The sequence below is a fragment of the Chrysemys picta genome, chromosome 7 (assembly GCF_011386835.1).
Source record: "Chrysemys picta bellii isolate R12L10 chromosome 7, ASM1138683v2, whole genome shotgun sequence".
NCBI classification, from domain to species: Eukaryota; Metazoa; Chordata; order Testudines; family Emydidae; genus Chrysemys; species Chrysemys picta.
This window is the reverse complement of record NC_088797.1, coordinates 32,927,994-32,952,229: the sequence shown is the minus strand read 5'-3', so window position 1 is coordinate 32,952,229 and position 24,236 is coordinate 32,927,994. Positions and strand designations below refer to the sequence as shown.

At 50.0% G+C, this 24,236-nt stretch overlaps 1 protein-coding gene across 3 annotated transcripts in view; it reads right to left on the bottom strand.

Moving 5' to 3' along the window:
* The window catches only part of CDC42BPG (CDC42 binding protein kinase gamma), a 66,041-nt gene extending 41,816 nt beyond the window's left edge, over positions 1–24,225 (bottom strand). The window contains exon 1 of one of the 3 annotated variants that reach the window (XM_024100331.3): positions 17,995–24,225. In XM_024100331.3, coding sequence (XP_023956099.2) covers positions 17,995–18,151 — 157 coding nt within the window. In that variant the 5' untranslated portion in view covers positions 18,152–24,225. Of the gene's footprint in view, positions 1–6,847; positions 7,016–17,994 lie in introns of those variants that run through there. The other 2 variants (XM_065553036.1, XM_065553037.1) reach the window with 2 other exon arrangements.
* Positions 24,226–24,236: the final 11 nt, after the last annotated feature.

The following is a 24,236-nucleotide window of genomic DNA, read 5'->3' as shown; positions in this document are numbered from 1 at the left end:
ATTAGGGGGGGGGGCAGGGGCAGCATTAAAAGCCGTGGAGGCAATGAGGAGGGAGCAGCATTAGATTCATAGGTTCCATGGGCAAACGGGACCATTGTGATCACCAGGTCCAACCTCCAGTCTAGCACCAACCATGGAGCATCTCTGCATTAATTCCCTCTTTGAACCAGAGCAGATCTGTCAGAAAAGCCTCCCATCTGGAGTTCCAATTGCCAGTGCTGGAGGATCCACCCCCACCCTGGGTCAGGTGTCCCAAGAGTTAATTTCCCTCCCAGTTAAACGTTTGCACTTCATTTACAGTCGGACTCGGTCTAGTCACTGGATCTCATTAGACCTTTGTCTGCAAATCGAAGAGCCCTCTGTGATCACATTTCTGTTCCCCACTTCGGTTCCTGCGATCCAGTCACCCCTTAACCTTCTCTTTGGTATGCAGAACTCCCAATCGTTTAATCTCTCTTCTGACCCTCTCTGATTTACCACATCCTTCTCCAGGTGTGGGCCCCAGAACGGGACACACTGTTCCAGCAGCAGGGGCACCAGAGCCAAATCCAAAGGCAACAGAACCTCCCCCTCCTGCTCCAGATTCCCCGTTTATACATCCCAGGACCGCATTAGCCCTTTTGGCTAAGGTGTCGCACTGAGGGCTCATGTTCAGCTGATTATCCACTGTGACCCCAAGTCTTTTTCAGAGGTGCTGGTGGGGGCAGCATTGGGAGGGGCAAGGGCGGGTGGCAGCGGGGAAGCACCAGGAGGAACAGAGCTAGGGGAGGGCTAGGCTGCCGGCACTCAGGTAACAACTCTGTTGGCTATACAGGAGACAGATTAAACTTTGACTCTGGCTCCTCCAGTCACTGGGATGTCTCCTGTCCGAGCACTTGGTCCCCGTCTCAGACCGAGACCCAAGAGGGCCTGCCGAGATCCGTCCGTATTTTTGTGTGTGCATTATTAGTGGTATTACCGTACCGCCCAGAGGGGCCTGCCGAGATCAGTCCACATTTTGACATGCGCATTACTGGTAGTATTACAGTATTGCCCAGAGGGGCCTGCCAAGATCTGGCTGTATTTTGGTGTGTGCGCATTATTGGTAGACAGTTATACCAGTTTAAGCTTAAAAGAGTGAATTTACAGCAGTGTAGTTAAACCCATTTCAAAGGACCATGTGGATGGTCTTATTTTTGAATTCAACTCAGCTGTCTGCGGGGGGTGGGGGAGCACAGGGGTGGCAGGGGCAGCATTAGGAGGCAATGGGGAGGGGACAACATTAGATTCATAGACTCTAAGGCCAGAAGGGACCACTGTGATCATATTTCTGGTCTGACCTCCTGCATAACACAGGCCAAAGAACTTCCCTGAAACAATTCCTGTTCAAACCAGAGCAGATCTGTTCAAAATACATCCCACCTTGATTTTAAAATGGTCAGTGATGGACAATCCACCACCACTCTTGGGCCGTTGTTCCAATGGTTAGTTACTCTCACCGTTACAAATTGGCACTTTATTTCCAGCCTGCATTTGCCTAGCCTCAACTTCCAGCCACTGGATCTCACCAGACTGAAGAGCTCTCTATTATCCGATTTCTGTTCCCCTCCCCATGTTGGTTCTTATAGACCGTGACCAAGTCCCCCCTTAACCGTCTCTTTGTTAAGCTAAACAGATTGAGCCCCTGATGTCTCTCACTATAAGGCAGGTTTTCTAATCCTTTAATCATTCTCGTGGCTCTTCTTTGACCCCTCTCCAATTTATCCACATGCTTCCTGAAATGTAGTCACTGGAACTGGAAGCAGTATTTCAGCAGTGGCCGCGCCCGTGCCAAATACAGAAGAAATATGACCTCTCTACTCCTACTCAAAATTCCCTGGCTTGTGCCTGTACCTTTACCAGCACAAGTACAACTTCGGGTGTTATCCTGTTGTCTATGGGAAAGGTGTGTCAGTATCAGATAAAGTATTAATTAAAACCAATATAGTTCTACCACTGTAACCCCCGATATGGGGACACTCATTCTGGGATGAGTGACCTTTTTTGGTTTAGTTTTGGTCTCTTGGGAAGGGATTTAAGCTAACCCCAAAAAAGCCATTCTTCTACCAACAGAAGGCATGGTCTCCACCCAGACTGTGCCCTGGTACATATAATTATGTCTGCTAGGGTGTGATTTGTTTAGTTGATATCATTGTACTGGTTCAACCCCTAGTGGTTATGGCTGCCTGGATTGCGATGCTTTCTCTTTCCAGTTCGAAAACAAGCTGGCAGCTGTTTGAAAACAGCGCTGGCTCATGAAAACCAGATGCATTATGGGATAGCTGGAGAGGACTCATGGGAGATCCAAAGACCCACCATGTGAAAAACCCCAGAATGCAGAAAGCCCATCAGTGGAACATTGCACCCTGGGATAACTGTGTGCTTACTTACATACAAGGAGTTTTGTGGCAAGACAAGATTTACTAGCGTCCTTGTCTGACCCCATCTCTGTAATATCTGAGCACCTCACCAGTTTTAATGCAGTCATCCTCACAACATCCCTGTGTGTAGCACAATGCTGTTATCCCTATTGTACAGGTGGGGAAACTGAAGCACGGAGTGGCTATGTGACTTGCCCTACATCTCATAGGAAGGCCATGGCAGGGCAGACAACATGGGTCTCTTAAGTCCCAGGCCAGCATGCTAATCATCGGTATATCCATCCCCATGGGGGTTATGCTGGAGTAACTAGAGCTCTATAACTGGTAACACTTTCCCTAAGTGAAGCCCCTGCAGCTTTCCCATTTAGACAAGTCCTACATCTCCTTCCCTCTGATCAGTTCTCCTCCTCCAGCCAGGCCGGTAGGTGCCTCTCAATCCCTGGTGTCTGTGCCGGGCTGTGAATTTGGGCAGCAGGCGCTGAGAAGATGACAGGACGCTTGGGCGTGGGGCACGCCCAACACCCACCCCCCAGGCACCGTGCAGCATGTTAATGAGTGGCTCTCTGAGGTCAGGAGCGGCGTGAAGCCAGCGGCTTGCTGGCAAGTGCAGAGCAAACCACAGCCCTGCCTGTGCCTGGGGAACATTGCTAAAATCTCCCAGGTTGGCAGCGCCGGCAAAGGACAGCCATAGGCTTATGCAGCTGAATTAGGATGCAGGACATCTGAAGTTGATTAGGGCACTAGTCTGTGACCTGGGGTCAATCCCCAGCTCTATCACTGACTCCCTGCATGACCTTAAGGAAGTAATGTCCCAGCTCTGGGCTGCAGGTTCCCCCTCTGAATACTGCACCCTTTGTCCATTCAGACTGTGAGCTCTTCAGGGCAGGAACTGTGTCTCACTGTGTGTCTGTGCAGCGCCTGGCACAATGGGGCCCCGATCTCCGGCCGGGGTCGGTGCAGCGCCTCACACAATGGGGGCCCCGATCTCCGGCGGGGTCAGTGTAGGACCCAACAAAATGGGGAAGCGGAGGCACAGAGAGGGGAAGAGACTTGCCCAGGGTCACAGAGGAAGTTGATGGCTGAGTTGGGAACTGGAGCCAGGTTTCTTGCATTTCAGGCCAGGGGGGCTAGAGACTAGGCCATGCTTCTCACTCCCCCGCCCCCTTCATTCTCTCTCTCTCACACACACACACACACACACACACACACACACACACACACACACACACACACACACACACACACACACACACACACACACACACACACACCCCTCTCTCGCTGAAGCACTGAGGCCCAGATCCTCCCCCTGGGAGTCAGCTGCCTAAATAGCTCGGAGGACCTTGCCTGAGACACTGTTTGCATCACTGATGCTATATAAAAATAAGGTGCATTACTTTCACAACCAGCTTGCTTTACCCCCGTTACCTTGCGCACCACAGGACAAATGTTGCTAACTAACACTTTGAACTCCCCCAGCACCTTTTTAGCGGAGGATCAGAGCCCTTTACAGCCTAGCACTATATCCATCAGAGGAAGGGAAATAATCAGTGTAAACTGAGGCATGGGGCTGGGAAAACTGACATGCCCAAGGTCCAGCCGTAGATGGTAAACCTCTCTAGAGTGACTGTTGGTGGCAGCAGCATGTGTGTGTTGTAGCTGACAATGCAGAAAAGACAGAATTGTGAATAAAACCCAGGAGTCCTGACTACCACTCTGCCTTCTGTAGCCATTAGACACCTCCCAGAGAACCCAAGGGTCCAGCCTCCCAGCTCTAACCACTAGACAGCACTTCCGCTCTCTTCACCATCCGCATCCTGTTCCTTAGGCCTTATCCACGCAGGAAAGTTTTACCAGTTATAGTTTATCCATCCAGTCAGTCCTGTCGGTATAATCCCCATGGGGACACACTTATCACACAAAAGTGGCATTTTAGGTTTTAGCTTAGACCCCTTCCCAAGTGACATTAACTAACCTGAAAAAAGTCCCTCTTGTACTAGAACATGCGTGTCTAGCTTCACAGTGTTCAAGGGATCTAGGGGTTATAGTGGACCACAAGCTAAATAGGAGTCAACAGTGTGATGCTGTTGCAAAAAAAAGCAAACATGATTCTGGGATGTATTAACAGGTGTGTTGTGAGCAAGACACGAGAAGTCATTCTTCCACTCTACTCTGGTTAGGCCTCAGCTGGCGTATTGTGTCCAGTTCTGGGCACCGCATTTTAAAAAAGATGTGGAGAAATTGGAAAGGGTCCAGAGAAGAGCAACAAGAATGATTAAAGGTCTTGAGAACATGACCTATGAAGGAAGGCTGAAAGCATTGGGTTTGTTTAGTTTGGAAAAGAGAAGACTGAGAGGGGACATGATAGCAGTTTTCAGGTATTTAAAAGGGTGTCATAAGGAGGAGGGAGAAAACTTGTTCACCTTAGCCTCTAAGGATAGAACAAGAAGCAATGGGTTTAAACTGCAGCAAGGGAGGTCTAGGTTGGACATTAGGAAAAAGTTCCTAACTGTCAGGGTGGTTAAACACTGGAATAAATTGCCTAGGGAGGTTGTGGAATCTCCATCTCTGGAGATATTTAAGAGTAGGTTAGATAAATGTCTATCAGGGATGGTCTAGACGGTATTTGGTCCTGCCATGCGGGCAGGGGACTGGACTCGATGACCTCTCGAGGTCCCTTCCAGTCCTAGAATCTATGAATCTATGAATCTATGAAAAAAGGGGTCATAAGATCATCTCATCTAACCTGTATATCCCAGACCAGAGAGTTTCACCCACTTGTTCCCCGTGTACTCAGCCCAATAACTTGTGTCTGGCTAAAGCCTCTTCCAGCAAGGCAGCTAGCCTGGACTGGGGGATGGGAGGGGAGGTGTCGACCTAAGATACACCGACTTCCACTATGCGAATAGCGTAGCTGAAGTTGGCGTATCTTAGGTCGATTTACCTGGCCGTGAGGATGGCGGCAAGTCAACCGCTGCTGCTCCCCCGTCGACTCCGCTTCCGCCTCCTGCCGCGGTGGAGTTCCGGAGTCGACGGTAGAGCGATCAGGGATCGATTTTATCGCATCATCGATTCCCAATAGATCGATCACTACCCACCGATCCGGCGGGTAGTGTAGACATGGGGACTCCACCACTTCCAGTGGCTAATCACCTTCACAGGGACTTATTGCTGCCTTATTTCTAATTACAGCATGTCTGGCTTTAACTTCCACCCATGGGGGCTTGTTCTGCCTTTCTCCGCTAAAGAGCCCCTTAGTATCTGGGATTCCCCCCCCGTGCAGGTGCTCTACACTGTGAGCAAGTCACCTCTTGATTTTCTTTCTGCTCTCGCTGGCTGGCCTTTTCTGCAGCCCTTGGATCATTTTTGTGGCTCTTCTCCGCACCCTCTGACTTTTCAACATCCTTTTTAACCAGACAACACACGTGAGGCTAAACCAGCATAACTGTATTGGTTAAAATTCACACCTTCACTTACACCCTTCTGGGTGTCAACAAAGCTGTCGATAAAATAGTTCCACGTCTCCCACTTGCTACAGCTGCGCAGCTTCCTTTAACAGCGATTCAGTTATTGAAAAGCTCTCCACCAGGTTGTCAACAAAGCTCCTGCATCATGGTGCTGGAATGTCCGGCCAGACCAGCCAATTCATTCCTGGCTTATCATTATTACTGGGAAGTAGAGAGCTGACATACATGTTCCCCCATGAGTCACAAGGCTGATGCGGCATGTGGGGGAGTGGGGTTTCCTGTACAATCAGTATTACACCAGCCCATCACCATCCTGACCAAGATTGGTGGTCCTCCATCAGGCTGGGCATTGCAGAGATTCCCATTCACTCACTGGGTGGCCCCCACTGAAATTGGGGACCCTGTTACATAGACACCCTCCAACAAAGATTAGCGTCCCCTTCACCCCCCCAAGATCAGGGCTTCTCAGTCATACCAATCCGTTCCTGTCCCCAGGACTTTACACTCTCCCTAGACAAAAGAAGGATTCTTCTCCATGTTTCACCAATGGGGAAACAGATGCTGAGAGGAGGACTGAGTAGCCCCAGGCCACATAAGAAGCCTGTGGCAGAGCAAGGAACTGAACACATGCCTGTGTGACTTACTCACAAGACCATCCTTCTTCATGCTGCTGTGCTTAGACCACTAACCCAAAGATGGCAAGAGAACCCAGGAGTCCTGGCTCCCAGTCCCCCTGCTCTGACCACTAGACCCCACACCCCTAGTACCTAATCTCATGCTCTAACCATAAATTGCTGCCCCACGCACATCCCCTCCCACACTGGGAATAGAACCCAGAAGTCCTGATTCCCACTACTCACTTCCCTAAAGAGTAGGCCCCACTCTCTGGTGCAACTAGGGATGCTGACTCCCCAGCCTGTATTTTAACCACAGCTCCATTTCCCTTTCCCTTCTCTGCACTTACTCTTCAAGCCACAATACCTTTCAGACTAACCCAACGCATCCTAGGCAGGGAGCTGCTACAGCGGCCATCTTGTTAGCGGTTAAGTTAGAGGCTTTGGCAGAGTCCTGACTCATAAGAGCAGCACTGACTCCTGAGAGAGCCCCGCTGACCGAGCCCCAAGCCAGCGGGTTACAGTGTGACTCACATTTGCTCTGCTCTGTACAGTTGATCATTAACAACCCCCTTCAATAGACATTTATCAGCTCGAGGCTCGATGCTGCCATCCCAGGGTGCACGCTCAGCAGGGCTGTGAGATGGAGCCTTAACACAGGGCTTCCTGCAGTGATGGGCATTAAGGAGGAGGATTCCATACCACAAACACCCCCAGTTACACACCCTTTACCTGCCCTTTCTCCTGTGGTGGGGAAAGTGAAGTGCACACACATGCATGCTCTCACACCAGCTGTGTATACACATACATACATGCACATGGCTATGCTCCACCCATTACATAGCTATATTCACACACACCCCACCTATTCACACACGTGCTCTCACACCAACCACACACACACACACACCAGCTATCCACACATGTACTCTCACTAGCTCTATTCTCTCTCTCACCCCCTCCCACCCCCGCAACTACTTCAACAGCGAACTTTGGACGCAAAGGAAAACAAAAAACAGCCCTAACACCCATCTGAGCCATGCACCACGATTCAAAGGCCTCCACAGGGGAAGGTTGGCTCAGTGGTTAGGACACTAACCTGGGCCTTGTAGGATCACGATTCAAGTCCCCACTTTGCTACAGACGCCCTGTGTAATCTGGGGCAAGCCCCCTCCCCCCCTATTGTGAGTGGGAGCGCTGCTGGGCAGGGATGGTTTCACCATACGTGTGTACAGCACCTGGCCCAATGGGGATCCCGCTCTCAGGTAGGGTCCCAGCTACTACTGTAATGTTACTAATAATGTGCACCCCATAACAGGCTCCCACTCTTGGTCTTTCATGTGCAATTGTAACACATCTAGTAAGTTAGCTACACTTATTAACCTTGCTAAATGGGACATTAACAGAGACAAACCACTGTTCTCAGCACGTCAGGGGCACGAGCAGCGTGTGTTATAAACACCCCACACAAGGGGTTAAAGACAGTGATAAGCAGCTGTAACAATCAATCAATCAGCTATTCATTAAAACAGCTAGTGATTTATTAACCCTCCACATGCCTGTTTTGAAATGGAACTTGAACACAAAGTGGTGGCAAAGGGCCCCAGATTCCTTTCAGGAGTGCTCCAGCAAATTCAGTACAAGGCTGAGGCAAACCAGACACTGATGTAGCCAGAGCCAGAGAGGCAATGGTAAAAAATTGGTAGCGTCCCTTTTTAACAGCTCGGTGTTTGCAGGAAGCCTCAGTTCTTTTACCAGTCAATCTGTCTGTGTCAAGTGATTGAGTCCTCTGAAATCAACAGGCGCTGGTGGATCCAAAAATTACCTGCCAACCAAGATTCCAGCCAGGTTACCCTGACGACAGGAACACACACACACGCACACACAGTTGACACTTGTGCTAATTTTTTAAAAATTTATTAGCTCTCATCCCCACTCAGCCCTGGCAGTTACTCACTGATAGGTACAGGGAGATGTTTGTATTGCAGCAGTGCCTAAGCGTCTGATCTGAAACCCACCAAGCCAGGTGCTTTCACAGACATCATCCCCCTCCCCCAACCAAGATCTGGGGGCCCTACTTGTGCCACATGCTGCACACACACCCCTGACCACGATCTGGGGAAATCCCTGCCCCCCTCAAGCTGTGCTGCACAGACACAATGGGACACCAGCCTTGCCTTGAAGAGCTCACAGTCCAGGCAGATGGAGTAAGTCGTCCCTATTTTACAGACAAGGGAAACTGAGGCACAGATGAAGTGACTTGGCTGAGGGTTCCCAAGAACTGTGCGGTAGAGCTAGCCCTTGAAGCCAGGTGTTCCTCAGGCTAGTGTAGTGCTTTCACCAGAAAGCCATCATTGGCCCGGCTTTGGGATGGAGCATGAGTTGTTCTTACCTAGGAGAAGGTGTTAAAACAAAACAATCAAGGGATTTTGGGTCTGGGCAGTGCTCCCCACGACAGGGGCCCTGATCTCCTTTGGGCCCTACTCTAGTGCCGGCAATGATACAGATGCTGTAAATGGGCCTCAGTCTCAGCCAGGGGGCAGCACCTGGCCCAACAGCAGGCCCCCTCGTCTGAGCTAGAGCAAGGCAGTACCATATTACTACTTCTGTTAGTCTTAAAGGTGCCACAGGACCCTCTGTTGCATATTACTACTGCCTACCATATAATGGGCCCCTGCTCTCACTGGGACCCTCTGGGCATTACCATAGTACTATTAATAATATGTATGTCATAAGGGAACCCTAATCTTGGTTGGTGTCTTTTGGCTGTACCTTACTACTACTGCTCATGCACCTGCCATAATGGGGCCCCCCCAATCTGGATCAGGGTCAGTGCAGTGCCTGGCACAACAGGGCCCCCTTCCTTGTCTCATAGGGTTTCCAGCCCTTCTGTCATACAAACGAAGGCACAGTAAAAATGAGGGGATTTCAAAAGCTATTTTTGAACAGCCGATCATCTCTGACATACAGGTCATGAGCTGAAATAAATCAAGTTTCCTTTCAAGTTAGTCGCACAAGCATCTGCTGTGGTCCCAGGGAGAATATGCCCTGCCGCCAAAATGATTGATTAACTTTAACAAAAAATAAAAGGTAATTTCCTGCCAAGTACCAGGCATGGTTTTCTGAGGTTTTTGGATCCTACAGCAAGATCAAGTGCTTTACCTAACGCAGCCAGCGCCTAAACCTGAAAAACGAGTCCTGTGCAGTTGGGGAGCGTGAGTAATCGTATTTCCACTGCCTCGCAAGAAGGAGCCAGCAGAGGTAAGAGTTACATCATAGATGTTTTTTAAAAAGGCTGGTGCAGCCGAGAGTTTCAGACAGGAGTGGCAGGCGGCACGCAGTGAGATGCTACCTTGGAGGATTGCGATTCTCAGATCCCTTTCTGATGTATTACTGTGGTAGAAAAAGCAAAGTCTTGTCTCCACTGGGTGATTCTAGGGGCTGCTGGAGATCTTAAGAGGTCTGTCAAATAAGGAGCCAAGGAAGCAATATTTAGATTATTATATGTATCGCAACAGTACCAAGGAGCCCCCCTCATGGACCTGGATGCCTTGTGTCTGGTACTGTCCAGACACCGAACAAGAGATGGTCCCTGCCTCAAAGATTTTAAGATTTCAAATTGCTGTTCTTCCAAACAAATTACAAAAACACCCCAAGATCTGCTGAAGATTGAAGCAGACACACACATAGGGAGGACAAGCTACTGTGGCCAATTTCGCTATTGCGCTAGGAGAGACAATATGTGGTTTTCCTGCTATTTCTCTACATCAAGCAGACACTGAACAAGAGCCTGTGTTCTCCATCCTGTGTATTACAAGAGTAGCAGAGGCAGGATTAGAACCCAGCTGTCTCAATTACTAGCCTAGAGTGTGTGCCTGCTCTTTAAGCCAGGGGTAGTCAATTATGTGTGTGTCAAGGTCCAGACTCCAGAGAAAATAATAAAAACCCAATAATGATAATAAGTAAACAACAAGATTTCACAGTCCGTTCAAAGGCATCTGGTGGTCTGGATTCGGCCTGCAGCCCGCCTGTTGGCCACCCCCACTTTAAGCCCTTGTCTGCATACAGTAGTTGCATCGCTTTAACGCTGCTGCTGTAGTTAAAGTGGCACAATGTACCTGACATAGCCAGAGTTTTACTGTTATCAATGTACATCTACTAGGACAATTATTCCCATGGAGCAGTGGCTTTCAAACCGGGGCACGCGTAACCCCATGGTACATGCGTTCTCATCTGGGGGTATGCGCAAAAAATCCTGTAATGGTGGACAACGCATTTTATTTAGTAAGACTTGGCAATGGAATTGTAGGTATTTTATGACCCTGTCCCAGATGGGGGGGATGCAGGGTACGCAGCCTAGAAAGCTTGAAACCCACTGCCATACAGGAAGGGGAATAAGCTAGACCAGTCTAAGGCAGGGGGCACCCGCAGAACAGAGAAGGAAATTTTCCCTCCATTGGCCAAATGTAGCTGGGATTTTCTCACCTTCCTCTGACAGATCAAAGATCAGCTACAGCTGGAGACGGGACACAAGTCAAACTAGGGCTCTGAGGTGGTTGGGGCGGCCGCTCCGGAGAGGGGCAGCACGTACAGGTATTCGGTGGCAATTCAGCGGACGGTCCCTCACTCCGCCTGGGAGCAAAGGACCTCCCGCTGAATTGCCGCCGCAGATCGCGACTTTTGTTGTTGTTGTTTTGGCTGCTTGGGGCGGCCAAAATCCTGGAGCCGGCCCTGCCTGTATGTGTTTAACGTGAAGCACACGCCTCATCCCCTTGCTTCCCCGGTGACGCCACCCCTCTCTTTCAGGGACTAGGTCTTCCATCCACGTTGGCTCGGTAAACTAAGAGTACGATTCTCAACTGGGAGGGCAAAGGAGTCCCAGTTCAACTCCTCCCCCTGGGTTAAAGAACCAGCAGCTGGGAGTGGAATTAAAATTCACACGGGGAATGCAGAAGCAAATTCTGTCTGTTGGACACCCGGGGGACAGGGGGGGGATTCCCCCGGCACCTGCAGAACTTTGAAATTAAGCCTCCATGTTTTGTCCCAACGTGATAGATCTGGGCCCCTCTCCAGCTTGTTGGCTCAACACAGGAAGCAGCAGCTGTTCCAGCCAGGGTGATGCATGAGGCCCAATTAGATTGTAACAACCCCTTTCTGGTCTGGAAAAAATTAATTGTGAACTCTGCTTGGATTGGAAGCTCTCTGGGGCAGGAAGTGCTTCTTGGTAGGAGGCTGCACAGAACCTAGCCCCATGGGACATACCTCTGCTGGCAGGCAGGCAGGCCTGGGCAGCGTCTAGCACAACAGGGACAGCCCCATGCGCTTAGTCAGATGGAACAGGACATCTCCCCCCGTCTCAGGGCAGGGGTCTGGGCAGCAACTGGCCCACCCCCGCTGTCTGCCCCCACTTCCCCAATCTTCTGGGGCCTGAGGTGGTACTGGCCTACACAGAAGAACAGCTGGTATCTCATGAGGCTGCTGTACCTCAAAGCTGGGGTTGCAAAAGCAGTGAAGAATGTTTGTTTGGAAAATGTCAGCTATTTACAGGGGAGAACTTAAGGTGCCTGAGGAAGGAGGCCACCGGCCTGACCCTTTCGGAAGAGCTTGTTTTTGACTAACCTGAGGTTTTCCAAAAACGCAGTCACACTTCTTTTAAAATAACTAAAAGCGTGCCGCTGGGCCAGAGCCAGACTAGTGTGAGTGTAAGCTCTTCAGGGCAGGGACCATCTTTCGTTCAGTTTGTACAGCACCTAGCGCAACGGGGCTTGATCCATGGCTAAGGCTGCTGGGTCCGACTGCAGTATGCATCAAGACAGATCTATTATGGATAGAAATAGTCTAACAACTGGAGGCGTTTTCACCACTTATCACACATCCCTTAAAGCCCCGGCGCTCACTCAGCTTCACTTACAAAAGGGAAGGTGAAGCGGTGACTTGGTCCCAGTCTAGTAGTACCAACATGAGGAATCCTAATTTGAAAATGGGCTCCTCGGTCTAATAGATGAAGGTCTGACACGACCCAATGGCTGGAAGCAGAAGTGAGACGAAATCAGAATGAAACCAGGTGCCCGTTTTAACAGACAGGATAATTAACCAAGGGCTGTGGTGGTTCCCCATCAGTGGCAATGTTTAAATCAAGACAAGATGTATTTTTAACAGAGCAGTCCTAGTTCAACCAGGAGTTACTTCAGAGATATCCTACGGCCTGGGATACACAGAAATCAGACTAGAGAACCACAATGGGTCCTTTTGACCTTAATAATCAGTCAGAAGTTATGCTTTTATTTCTGAATGGCATTATTTTGACCCAAAAAGTCAATAGCTTGATTATCTGCCTGCTTCTCATTTCCTCCAAGTGACAAATTTTAGAGGTCTGTTAAAATTAAAGGACCCGGAACGATCTATTGTTAGTTATAATTGTTTAACATTGCAGCAATAGCAGTGTTCATCTGTGGATCTCAAAACCACTTTACAAAAGAATAACAGGAGCCCCATTTTACAGAGGATGAAAGAGCAGCAGAGAAAGGGGCAATTGCCTCACGCGAGGGAACCCAGCAGGCCAGGGACTAGAACCCAGGTCTTTGAGTCCCCAGTCCAGTCCAGTGCACATAGACCCTTTGATTAAGAACCAGCCCTGCCATCACACCTGGCCCTGGGCAGACATGCAGCAAGAGACAGGCCCTGTCCCAAAGAGCTCACATTTTAAACAGACAGAGGGTGGGATGGGAAATAGACACCGAGGGGAAGGACTTGCCCACGGGCACACAGCAGGCCAGTGCAGAATTAGGAATGGAACTCACGTGTTCTGTCCCTTGGCCATGTTTCTTATCAGGGTTTCCCGTTGGAGTGTAGAAAAGAATAATGATCTGCACCACAGGATGCAATTCTATGGCCTGCGTTATCCAGCAGGCCAGTTTCAATAAGAGCCAGGGCCGGCTCCAGGCACCAGCGCAGCAAGCAGGTGCTTGGGGCGGCCAACGGACAGGGGCGGCACGTCCGGCTCTTCGGTGGCAATTCGGCGTCAGGTCCCTCAGTCCCTCTCAGAGGGAAGGACCTGCTGCCCAATTGCCGCCGAAGAATGAAGCCGCAGCTTCCCCCCCACACACACACTTGGGGCGGCAAAAACACCGGAGCTGACCCTGATAAGAGCCACCTCCAGTCTCCTATGTTTTGAGCAGTGGTGAGACAGTTAATAATGCTGACCTCTGAAGTACCATTGCTGGCAGTATCCAGAGCTATTGTTTCAGGCTCTCTGCCAACTCAGACAGCCATTGCTGCACCAGATCATATTTTCAAGGCAGAAATCCCAAATTTCAGTCAGCTTGAGTGCAAGGGCAATGGGATTGCAAACGGGGTAGAGACACCCCTATGGCAAGACATTAGGGCCTGATGTGGATCTCACTTTCACACAGGAGGAAGGCACACAATCATGCCTTCTCATTTTGAATCTCTCCCACATTTTTACTTGTGAAGAAAGGACTTAAAACAAAAACAAAGAACACGGAAGCAGGATCATTCCCCCCCACACCACCTCCAATCTTCATTCCTGCAGCATAAATCACTCCCAGCATGGAGAATACACGTAAACAGTGGGAGTGGATGCAAACTCTCACAACACAGAGATTCCTGTTTTCCTGCAAACCAACTCTCGGGGAGTGGAAGGAGAGAACACAGCACTTTACAATTAGCTAATGAAATGTCATCACCCACCCTTTACAGCTGCTGAATTATCAGCCTCAGTTTTACAAGGGAGGGGCAGACACGAAGCTTAGACCTGGGAAGCTAGGTATTGCCAGACTAGATCAGACCAGAGGGCTGTCTAACCCAGAACTTAGATCATCATAATTTGGGGACAGGAATAGAGTTGTTTAGTGTTTGTTCTGCGCCTAGCACAGCAGAGCCCTTGCCCATGACTAGGGCTTATAGGCACTATAGCAATACAAACACCACCACCCGCTAATGCTTCAGAGGAAGATGCAGGAATGCTGGAGGGAGCTGATGTAGGATAATATATTCCCAATGAAGGTCTCCTCCTGATTACTAATAAATTAAAAGATGAGCTTAAACCCTGAGGTTTAATATCCCTGCCCAAGTTTGCGAACATTAGCTATAACTGGATATTCTTGTTATCCATATAACCTGTCCAATCCTTTTTTGAAACTTGGTAAATTCTTGGCCTCAGTGACTTCCTGTGGCAGCAAGTACCATAGTCTAAAAGAAGAACTCTATCCTTTGATCCGTTGTGAGTTTCATAAAATCATAAAAATGTCCGGCTGGAAGGGACCTTGAGGGGTCATCAAGTCCAATACTGAGGCAGGATCAAGTAAACCTAGACCATGCCTGACAGGTGTTTGTTGCAACCAGTTCTTAACCTCCAGTGATGTGGATTCCACAACTTCCCTCAGAACTTGTTCCAGAGCTGTCCCCTAAGAGTTAGAACATTTTTTCCTAATATTTGACCTAATCTCCCTTGCTGCAGATTATTTCTTGGCCTATCATTAGTGGACATGGAGAACAATTGATCAAATACGTTAAGGGCTGTTTTAAGGAGGATGGTGAAGACTTATCAGGTCCCCCCCTCAGTCTTTTCTCAAGACTAAACACGCCCAGGTTTTTTTTAAAACCTTTCCTCACAGGTCAGGTTTTCTAAAGACGTTTATCATTTTTGTTGCTCTGCTCTGGACTCTCTTCAGTTTATCCACATCTTTTCTAAAGCCTGGCACCCAGAACTGGCCACAGCACTCCAGCTGAGGCCTCACCAGTGCCAAGCAGAGCAGGACAATGACCTCCTGGGTCTTACATACAAGACTCCTGTTAATACACCCCAGAATAATATCAGCTTTTTTTTTTTAAACCCACACAACTGCATCACACTGTTGGCTCATTCAATTTGTGATCCACGACAACCCCCAAATTATTTTCCAGCAGTACCACTGTCTAGCCAACTATTTCCCATTTTATAGCTGTGCATTTGATTTTTTCCTTCTCAACGTGTAGTGCTTTGCACTTGTCTTTACTGCTACCTTCAGATTTCACTGTGGGCCCTTGTTCTTGTGCTATGAGGCCAGAAGATCTTAATCTACCCTCTCCCCCCATTTATTAGTTGATAGACTTATCTCAGGAGGCTTGGTCTGTGGTGCGAGAGCAGCCATCCTCCACTGGAGTGAGCATGGAACTACAACACGCTCTTTACTAGGACCTACAGGCTGCAGCCAGTCTTGGGGCCAGCTCCACAGCTGGTGCAAATGAACGTAGCCCTGGGGCTTCAGAGATTGGCAGCAGGTGGTAGGACACAGAAAAAGACCCCAACTATTGGCGATGCTGCGGCCAATCCATTACAGTAGATGTACAAATGACTCTCAGAACCAAAGTTCTGCACTTGGCAGCATCCCTCCCCTGTCCTATTTTCCTCTGTTTAGTCCAAGCTTTGGGGCAGGGACCTTCCTTTGTCGACAAAAACAGCTTCAAATCGCCACTTAGTTATTTGGGGGCTGCCCAACTGGATGCACCTTAAATGGACCCCTTCCATCAAGCTCCTTTAAGGAATGTCTCCATTTCTGCACCCAGAAATCCTTATGCACTTTGGAAAATTTGAGCCCTCCCATCATTCGCCCTGTATCTGGAGCAGGAGAGGGACCAGTCTGCTGGGAGCCAATATGCTGGTGGCGATGGGCCAAACAGGAAATCCACAAGCTTTTTACAGGCTCTGGTATCAAATGTGTAGGTTTCCTTCTGAGAGAGAGGCGGCCAGATGCTACAGCAAAGGCTCCATGAGAACACAGCTGGATGGTTAGAAGGCAGGTATTCTGTATTTTTAAATAAAGGCAGCAGGTAGATTTTTCAGCACTTAGAAAAACTGGCTGTTAAACAGCAAGAATGTCTCAGCCTGAACTAAAATGGAGCTCTTGCCACGCTATGACAAGAATATTCATAGATTCAGGCCAGAAGGGACTATTAGACCATCGAATCTGACTGCCTGTATAACAGGCCAGAGAATACCACCACAGTTATCCCTGTACTGAGCCCCATCACTTGTGTTTTTCTTAGAGATCTGCTCTAGGAATGATTTTGGAGCTGTTCTCTGGCCTGCGCTATACCGGAGGCCAGACCAGATGACCACAACGGTCCCTTTAGGTCATGGAATCTATGAACCCACATTTGACTGGAGCCTCTCCCAGCTGGGCAGCCAGTTTGGCGTGGGTGACATCAAGACATGGAGTATCCCTCCCCCCCCATGCCTTGCTTTCAGAGTTTGGTCCCTGAGAAACATTGGAGTCTTATTTCTAACTTGAATGTTTCAGACTTGAATCTAGTGGAGAACAGTAGAATAAGAACCAATAGCTGGAAATTAAAGAGCCCTTTAGTACCTGCTGTTTCCTGTCCCTGGAGATACTTGTACACTGATCAAACCACCTCTCAATCCATCACCGTCCTCCAAAGCAGTGCCGCACGTCTAGCACGGTTGGATGTGCGGTTAAGGTACTGGAGACCCGAGTTCTATCCCCAGCTCTGCCACTGACTCCTTGTCCCACAATGGGCAACACACTACAGCCTCTCTGCCTCAGTTTGCCCCATTTGTAAGTGGTTCGCTAAGTGATAGATGCTTTGAGGATAAACCAGCCAGATTAGGAGGCTCTGATACTAATGACAAGAACCCTGCCAGGCCGGGGTGGCACAGGGCGATTAACCAGAACTGCTAGTCCAGAGTAAGAGTGAACTATTCCACAATAACTATTGTGCTTTAAATTCACACCCTACCTTATTCCAAAATAGCTTCCTTGTATTGACAAGCCCCAAGCACCTAGCAGTGATCCAGACTCAAGCCAACTGCTTGAGGGGGCTGCATGACATGAGTTTGCCAAGTCTCAGACTAGTCCCTAGTGGGTCATTTAGTGCCCACCTCCCCATATAAATAAATAAAAGCAGCTACTTTCTCAATCAGCACAGACCAGAGGGAAGAAAGGGCAGGGGGTGGGGGAAGTATTACAGGGGGCAGTGTGTGAGTTTGTGCTACATACTCACACCTCTCTATTTCCTCCCCCTTAGTGAACAGGGGTAGGGGGCACTCAGAGGGGGCACATTGCACCCCCACTGCACAGAGTAAGGGAGCACTCAGGCACAGCCACTCCTGCCTTGCCCCCACCCACCACAGGGATACCTGTTACACAAGGTGGGGGCACCCCTAGCTATCACGTATGGTGGGGAGCAAGTCCTCTCCCCTTCCTGACCTTCCAGTATCCCACCCTGAATTGGAGAGTGCTGGGCGGCAGTATATCCTGCTATTGCACCCCAGAGTCAGCTCCCCCACTGCACCCTGAGGGCAACCCTCCCATCCTACAGCTCCCCTCTAATTGCACAGGGCCAGGGGGGCTTACAGGACAGGCTTCTTTCCTTCACTACAAGAGCTATGAGGGGCAGCCTCCTCCATCACCTGGGACTCTAGGGGCACGACCCCCCCCCCCTTCCTCCTTGCCCAGCCCACACTGCACGGCGCTCTGGGGGCAGGAGACTCACCCCACTCCAGGAACTGCTGCACGCTGCGCTCCCGCCGCAGGGGGGCGCCGCTGCACTCCCGGTACAGGCACAGCAGCACGTCCAGCAGTGACTCGAGCCCGGGCCCCTGCAGCAGCTCCCGCAGCCCGGCCAGGCGCCGCTCCACCGGGCTGCACATGCTGCCCCACTCCGGCCGCTCCAGCCTCGCTGCCTGCCTGCCCTTCCCCACTCCCCGCAGCCCGGGCCCCGCCCCTGCCGGCCGGCCCCCAATGGGGAGGGAGCTACCGACACCTGGGCCAGGTGGGGAAGGGGCGGAGCCAGCTGTGCCAGATGTGCTCTGACAGCTCCACGCCCCCAGGGCTGGGGAGGGAGAGAAGGGGAAAGCGGGACAGAAGAAAATGCGGGGGGGGTGGGGAGGGGGAGAGAGAAAAAGAGACCGACGGATGTGGATGGAGGACGGACGGACAGACGCCGGGGGGAAATAGAGGGAAGGAAGGTGTGTATGGGGAGGAATGGACAGATGGATGGCAGGAGAGACGGGCGCAAGTGCGGGGGGATGGATAGATGGAGGACGCCCAAGGGAAACTAGAGGGGGCGGGCAGGGGGGTGGCTGGAGAGGCAAAGCTGCAAACAAGGAGAGCCTCAGGGAAGGCTGACTCAAGAGAAGGGATGAAGAGGTGAGGAGGAGTGACAGCCAGCCAGGGCCGGGGATGGACGGACAGACAGGCGAGCCCCTGGAGGGAGAACAGAAAGAAAAGAGGGGGAAAGAGATTAAGATTAGAATGAAAAAAAGGAAGATGGAATGAGAGAGGTATGGCACATGCTTGTTCTCCCCACCTCTGCTCTGCCACAGAGGAGCCAGTCCACCCCCCCTTCCCCATCAGAGCCAGGCTGAGATAGACCCCATCTCACTGGCATCCCAAATAAGACAAGAATATAAGAATGGCCATATTGGGTCAGACCAAAGGTCCATCCAGCCCAGTATCCTGTCTACTGACAGTGGCCAATGCCAGGTGCCCCAGAGGGAGTGAACCTAACAGGCAATGATCAAGTGATCTCTCTCCTGCCATCCATCTCCACCCTCTGACAGACAGAGGCTAGGGACAACATTCCTTACTCATCCTGGCTAATAGCCATTAATGGACTTAACCACCATGAATTTATCTAGTTCTCTTTTAAACCCTGTTATAGTCCTAGCTGTCACAACCGCCTCAGGCAAGGAGTTCCACAGGTTGACTGTGCATTGTGTGAAGAACTTCCTTTTGTTTTAAATCTGCTGCTCATTAATTTCATTTGGTGGCCCCTAGTTCTGATATTATGGGAACAAGTAAATGCACCACTCCTGATTTTATATACCTCTATCATATCCCCCCCTTAGTCTCCTCTTTTCCAAGCTGAAAAGTCCTAGCCTCTTTAATCTCTCCTCATATGGGAGGCATTCCAAACCCCTAATCATTTTAGTTGCCCTTCTCTGAATCTTTTCTACTGCCAGTATATCTTTTTTGAGATGAGACCACCACATATGTACACAGTATTCAAGATGTGGGCATACCAGGCATTTATATAAGGACAATAAGATACGTCTTATTCTCTCCTTTTTTAATGATTCCTAAGATCCTGTTTGCTTTTTTGACTGCCGCTGCACCCTGCGTGGACGTCTTCAGGGAACTATCCACAATGACTCTAAAATCTCTTTCCTGATTAGTTGTAGCTAGATTAGCCCCCTCCCCCATACTGTATGTATAGTTGGAGTTATTTTTTCCACGGTGCATTACTTTACATTTATCCACATGAAATTTCATTTGCCATTTTGTTGCCCAATCACTTAGTTTTGTGAGATCTTTTTGAAGTTCTTCACAATCTGTTTTGGTCTTAACTATCTTGAGCAGTTTAGTATCATCTGCAAACTTTGCCACCTCACTGTTGCCCCCTTTCTCCAGATCATTTATGAATAAATTGAATAGGATTGGTCCTAGGACTGACCCTTGGGGAACACCACTAGTTACCCCTCTCCATTCTGAAAATTTACCATTTATTCCTACCCTTTGTTCCCTGTCTTTTAACCAGTTCTCAATCCATGAAAGGATCTTCCCTCTTATCCCATGACAACTTAATTTACGCAAGAGCCTTTGGTGAGGGACCTTGTCAAAGGCTTTCTGGAAATCTAAGTACACTATGTCCACTGGACCCAGCAAACTCATCTCACACCAGGTCAGGAGGCACTGAAAGACTGGTGTTTGACTGTGACCAATCTGGGGCTGGGGGCAAAGTGGAGGGTTTCAGGCAGACCCCTCTCAGCTCCTTCCCAGGATGGGGAGAAGGCAGCTGTTCAGATATTAAGGCCAATGCAGCCCTCTCTAGCAGCATTAGGATAGTGGCTAGAGCCTACATTATTGCAGCGTGGGTTACCACTAGCAGTGCAGTAGGGTGTAGAGTAGTGGTTCTCAACCTGTGGCCCATGGGCTGCTTGCAACCCAATTCGCACACATTTGTGTGCTATGTGACATCTTCAGGGCCATAAAGATTAAAACAGACCTGCATCTGTGGTTCACAATGGTAAATAGACTGAGAATCACTGACCTAGAGGCACCCACTGGCACTTGATGCCCCACCATGGCATGTGCCTTATTAGTATCAAGGCAGCATCTAAAGAACCTTAACTCAGATCAGTACCCCTAGCGTGCCATCCACTGCATAGATCCTGTGCCCCAAAGAGCTTGCAGTCTGAACAGAAAAGGTGGAAGGAGAAACAGCCATTTTGTGTGGGGAGGGGAGGGGAGAGAAGGACTCATTCAAGCTCTCACAGGGCATCTGGGGCAGAGCCAGGAATAGAACCCAGGTGTCCTAGGTTCCAGTCCCTTTACTAGCCTCTTGGTCATGCTGGCTTCCTGTTTATATTGTGAAAGCACCTAGAGGCCACAACACAGAGACTGGGGCCCCTCAGGCTGCCAAGTGCTGCATAGACTGCTCTCCCCAATCTGACTGGGGTCCCCCATCACACCAAGATGTATTGGCCCAACAGCAGTGGGGTTTTCTTACACAGTTTAACCAGAGGCCATGGCAGGGATTTGTGTGTGTGTGGTGGGGGGAGAAGAGAGAAGCAGCTTACAGGAAGCAACACTACCCCCTGCTGGATGACTGAACTAAAGGCAGGTTATTGGGCTAAAATCAAGCTAACCCAAGGAAGCTCAAGGGTTCACTCCAAGCCCAGACTCCATCCCCCTCCCAGCTGGCACTTGGAGGAAGTGAGAGACTTCTCCCTGCCATCAGGCCACCACAACAGAAAGCGACCAACGAACGCTGTGCCCACTCCTTAGGAGAAAGCAGAGACAAGGCCTCCTGCTAGAGCAGCACCAACTGATGCCAGACCCACACAGCTCATTTGACCCAAAACACTGTAGAGCCTTCCCAGACAGCATGTGCCAGGCAGGGAGGTGGTGACGTCTCCTGATAGCAAAAGCACGGGTGTGGGAGTCAGGACTCTGGGTTCTATTCCTACTTTCACCAGACTCCTCCGCTTGTCCTCAGGCAAGCCACTCTCCCACTGCTGCCACTAATTATACTTACCCACCTCACAGCACATGCTGCAAAGATTGATCTAATGATTGTGACCCCTGCCACACACACAATGCTGGGATTCCCTACAAAGGGCTAAGGAGGAGAGACATACATAGGGTCAGCAAAAAAGTAGGGACTCAGTTCAGCTGACAGTAGGAGGTGGCAGTCAGCAGCAGGGAAGGGGTTAAAGGCACATATTAGAAGTTCTTATCCTACAGCAACTCACTAGCTGTTTTTGATTGTAGACGCAATCCAGCCTTGAGCAGGAATCCCCCACACACTATTCCCAGCATAGAGAATACATGGGGAGTTCTAGCCTAGGAAGTGACCTCACCAAATTAGTGAAAATACCTCATGCTAAGAACTTCCCCTCTGCATAAAATTCCACTATTTACAAAGCTTCCCCCCCCCCTTCCAAATTAGGGCAAAAAAGCTGAAATTGGAAAGTTTCCCACAAAATAGAAGTTTGATTCAGGACCATCAACATGTGATTCAGCTCAAAAGTGAAAGGACTTTTTGGACCAATATGAACACAATACACATACTGTACTGCCTGTTGAAAATTACAATCGAATCTATTTAAAATATTAAAGTCTAAACCCAATCAATTAGAATATGGGAGTCTCAATGAGTTTGACTCTTCCCCCCCCCCCCCCCCAACAGTTGGTGAAACTGACATTCCCACAAAGCATTTTGATTAACCTGCACTTGCATGGAAACCCTGAGAACATGTGAACTGTCTACTGCCAATCAGATGGCCAAGAGGGGCAAGATCATGCTCACCCATCTTCCTCCCCTCTCTAAGCCTGCCCCCACCCGAGACTCCCAGTGGGTGCAGTACAATCAGGCCCTTTTATTTTTAATGGGAGGGCCTAATCCTGGATTCTACCCTCTCTCAGTTGAAAAGCCCCCATTGAGTCAGAGTGGGCCTCTAAACCCTGCCAAATGCTGCATATCCCCTACCCCCAGGTGTTCAGGGCTAGTGGTGCCAAACAACTCCCCCCCACCCTTAATATCCATCCCTAAAGCCATAATTCCCTGCAGACAAATGGCAGCTGCATTTCAGCAGCAGATGGTACAAAGACCCTTCCAGCTGAACTCCAGCATCCAGGGCTGCATGCCAAGGATGGCAGGGCTCAGATCCTGCAGCTCTTAAAGGAGTCAGCTTTGACCAGGAGTCTCCACTCTCTTGGATACTGGCTGTACAGGGCTTTTTGAACAGCTGTGCAGTATCCATTCCACTCAGCAGAGGGCAGCAGCATCCCACCATTCCTCCTTTACTGTATTCCATGCAGCAGGATCCAGTCTCCTGACATGCAGCCTCCACCCACTATTTGTTCCTACATTCCACCCAGCAAAGGGCAGCTGCATTTTACCCCTCCCACCCACAGAATTCACCAAGAGTCAGTGCTGGTGCCACTGCCCCCCTAGCCTATTACCATTGCAGCCAGCCCATTCCTTCCCAGCAGTAGCCCTGCAAGCTTCTCCCTCTCTGCCATGCTGCCAGGACACGCCACCCCCCACATGGCATGTAGACTCTCACCTTAAGTAGGAATCCATCCTTTCCCTCTGTCAGGGAAACTTTACTCCCTCTCCAGGAAAAGAGAGACTGCCCCCACTGCATAGCAGCCCCTCCTCCCCACCACCTGTTGGAATGGACAATTGGTAACAATAGGAGCTGGGTGTTGAGAAGGGATCAACACTCTGGGACCAGGACAGCCCACTGAGGAGGATGCAGAACAGGTCTCATAGGAAAATCCCATCCCCTCCACCAGCTGGGAAGGGAGGGAAGCTGTGGGATAGGCAGGGTATAGGCATGTGTACACAGGCACTTGATCACACCAGGAAGATGCCCTGGCACAAGCCCTGAAGGTCTGGAGCATCAGCAGCTTCCTCCTATAGACAGACTCAACAGCTGTTTGATTGCAAACAGACACTGCCCAAAGTCTGTCCCTCCCCAAACAACCCAAGCTCCTGCACTCCTACCCCTCAACCCCACAGCTATGCCAGCCTGCTCCTCAACAGCTCCTGCTCATCTGATCAGGTTTCCCCACACTTCAATTCTTCCCTCCAGCTCTGTGCTGTATGCCCTTCCCCACTCCCCTTACTGCTCTCACCCAGTGGAATCTTCACCCCATTACAGGGGCTGGAACAGGGTACAACAGCTGCATTCAGGAGCAGAGTTAACTGTGCTTAAGGAGGGATACACATTTCCCCATGGGGTACATTGCACTAGGGAGAGGCAAGGTAGCCTTGTGGTTAAAGGCCCTGGACTGGCAGGCCAGATATCTTGGTTTAAAAATCCCAGCTTCCCTCAGGCAAGTCTGGCTGTTTCCCATCTGTAAAGTGGATGAAGGGGAATGATCCTCCTTCCTTAGACTGCAAGCAGCACCTCAGCAGTTAGGGTATCAGACTCTGGACACATGGGTTCTATTCCCAGCTCTTCCATTGATTTTAGTGGAGTCTCTTCTCATACTCCCCCTATCCCTTTGAAAGTAACTTCCTAGCTGGTAAACTAAGCCAAGTAAATGGTAGCTGACCCTATTTCTCTTTACAGGGAGCAATACACAAGCCACCTCTCCCTCCACCAACAGAAACCATGTAATGTTAGGGTCACCTCCTACATGTGGGTCCACGGTCAAGTTTAGGCTGGTGTTTTGGGCCTGCACTGAAGAGCAGTTCCCCAGCTCAGGAGATACTCCTGC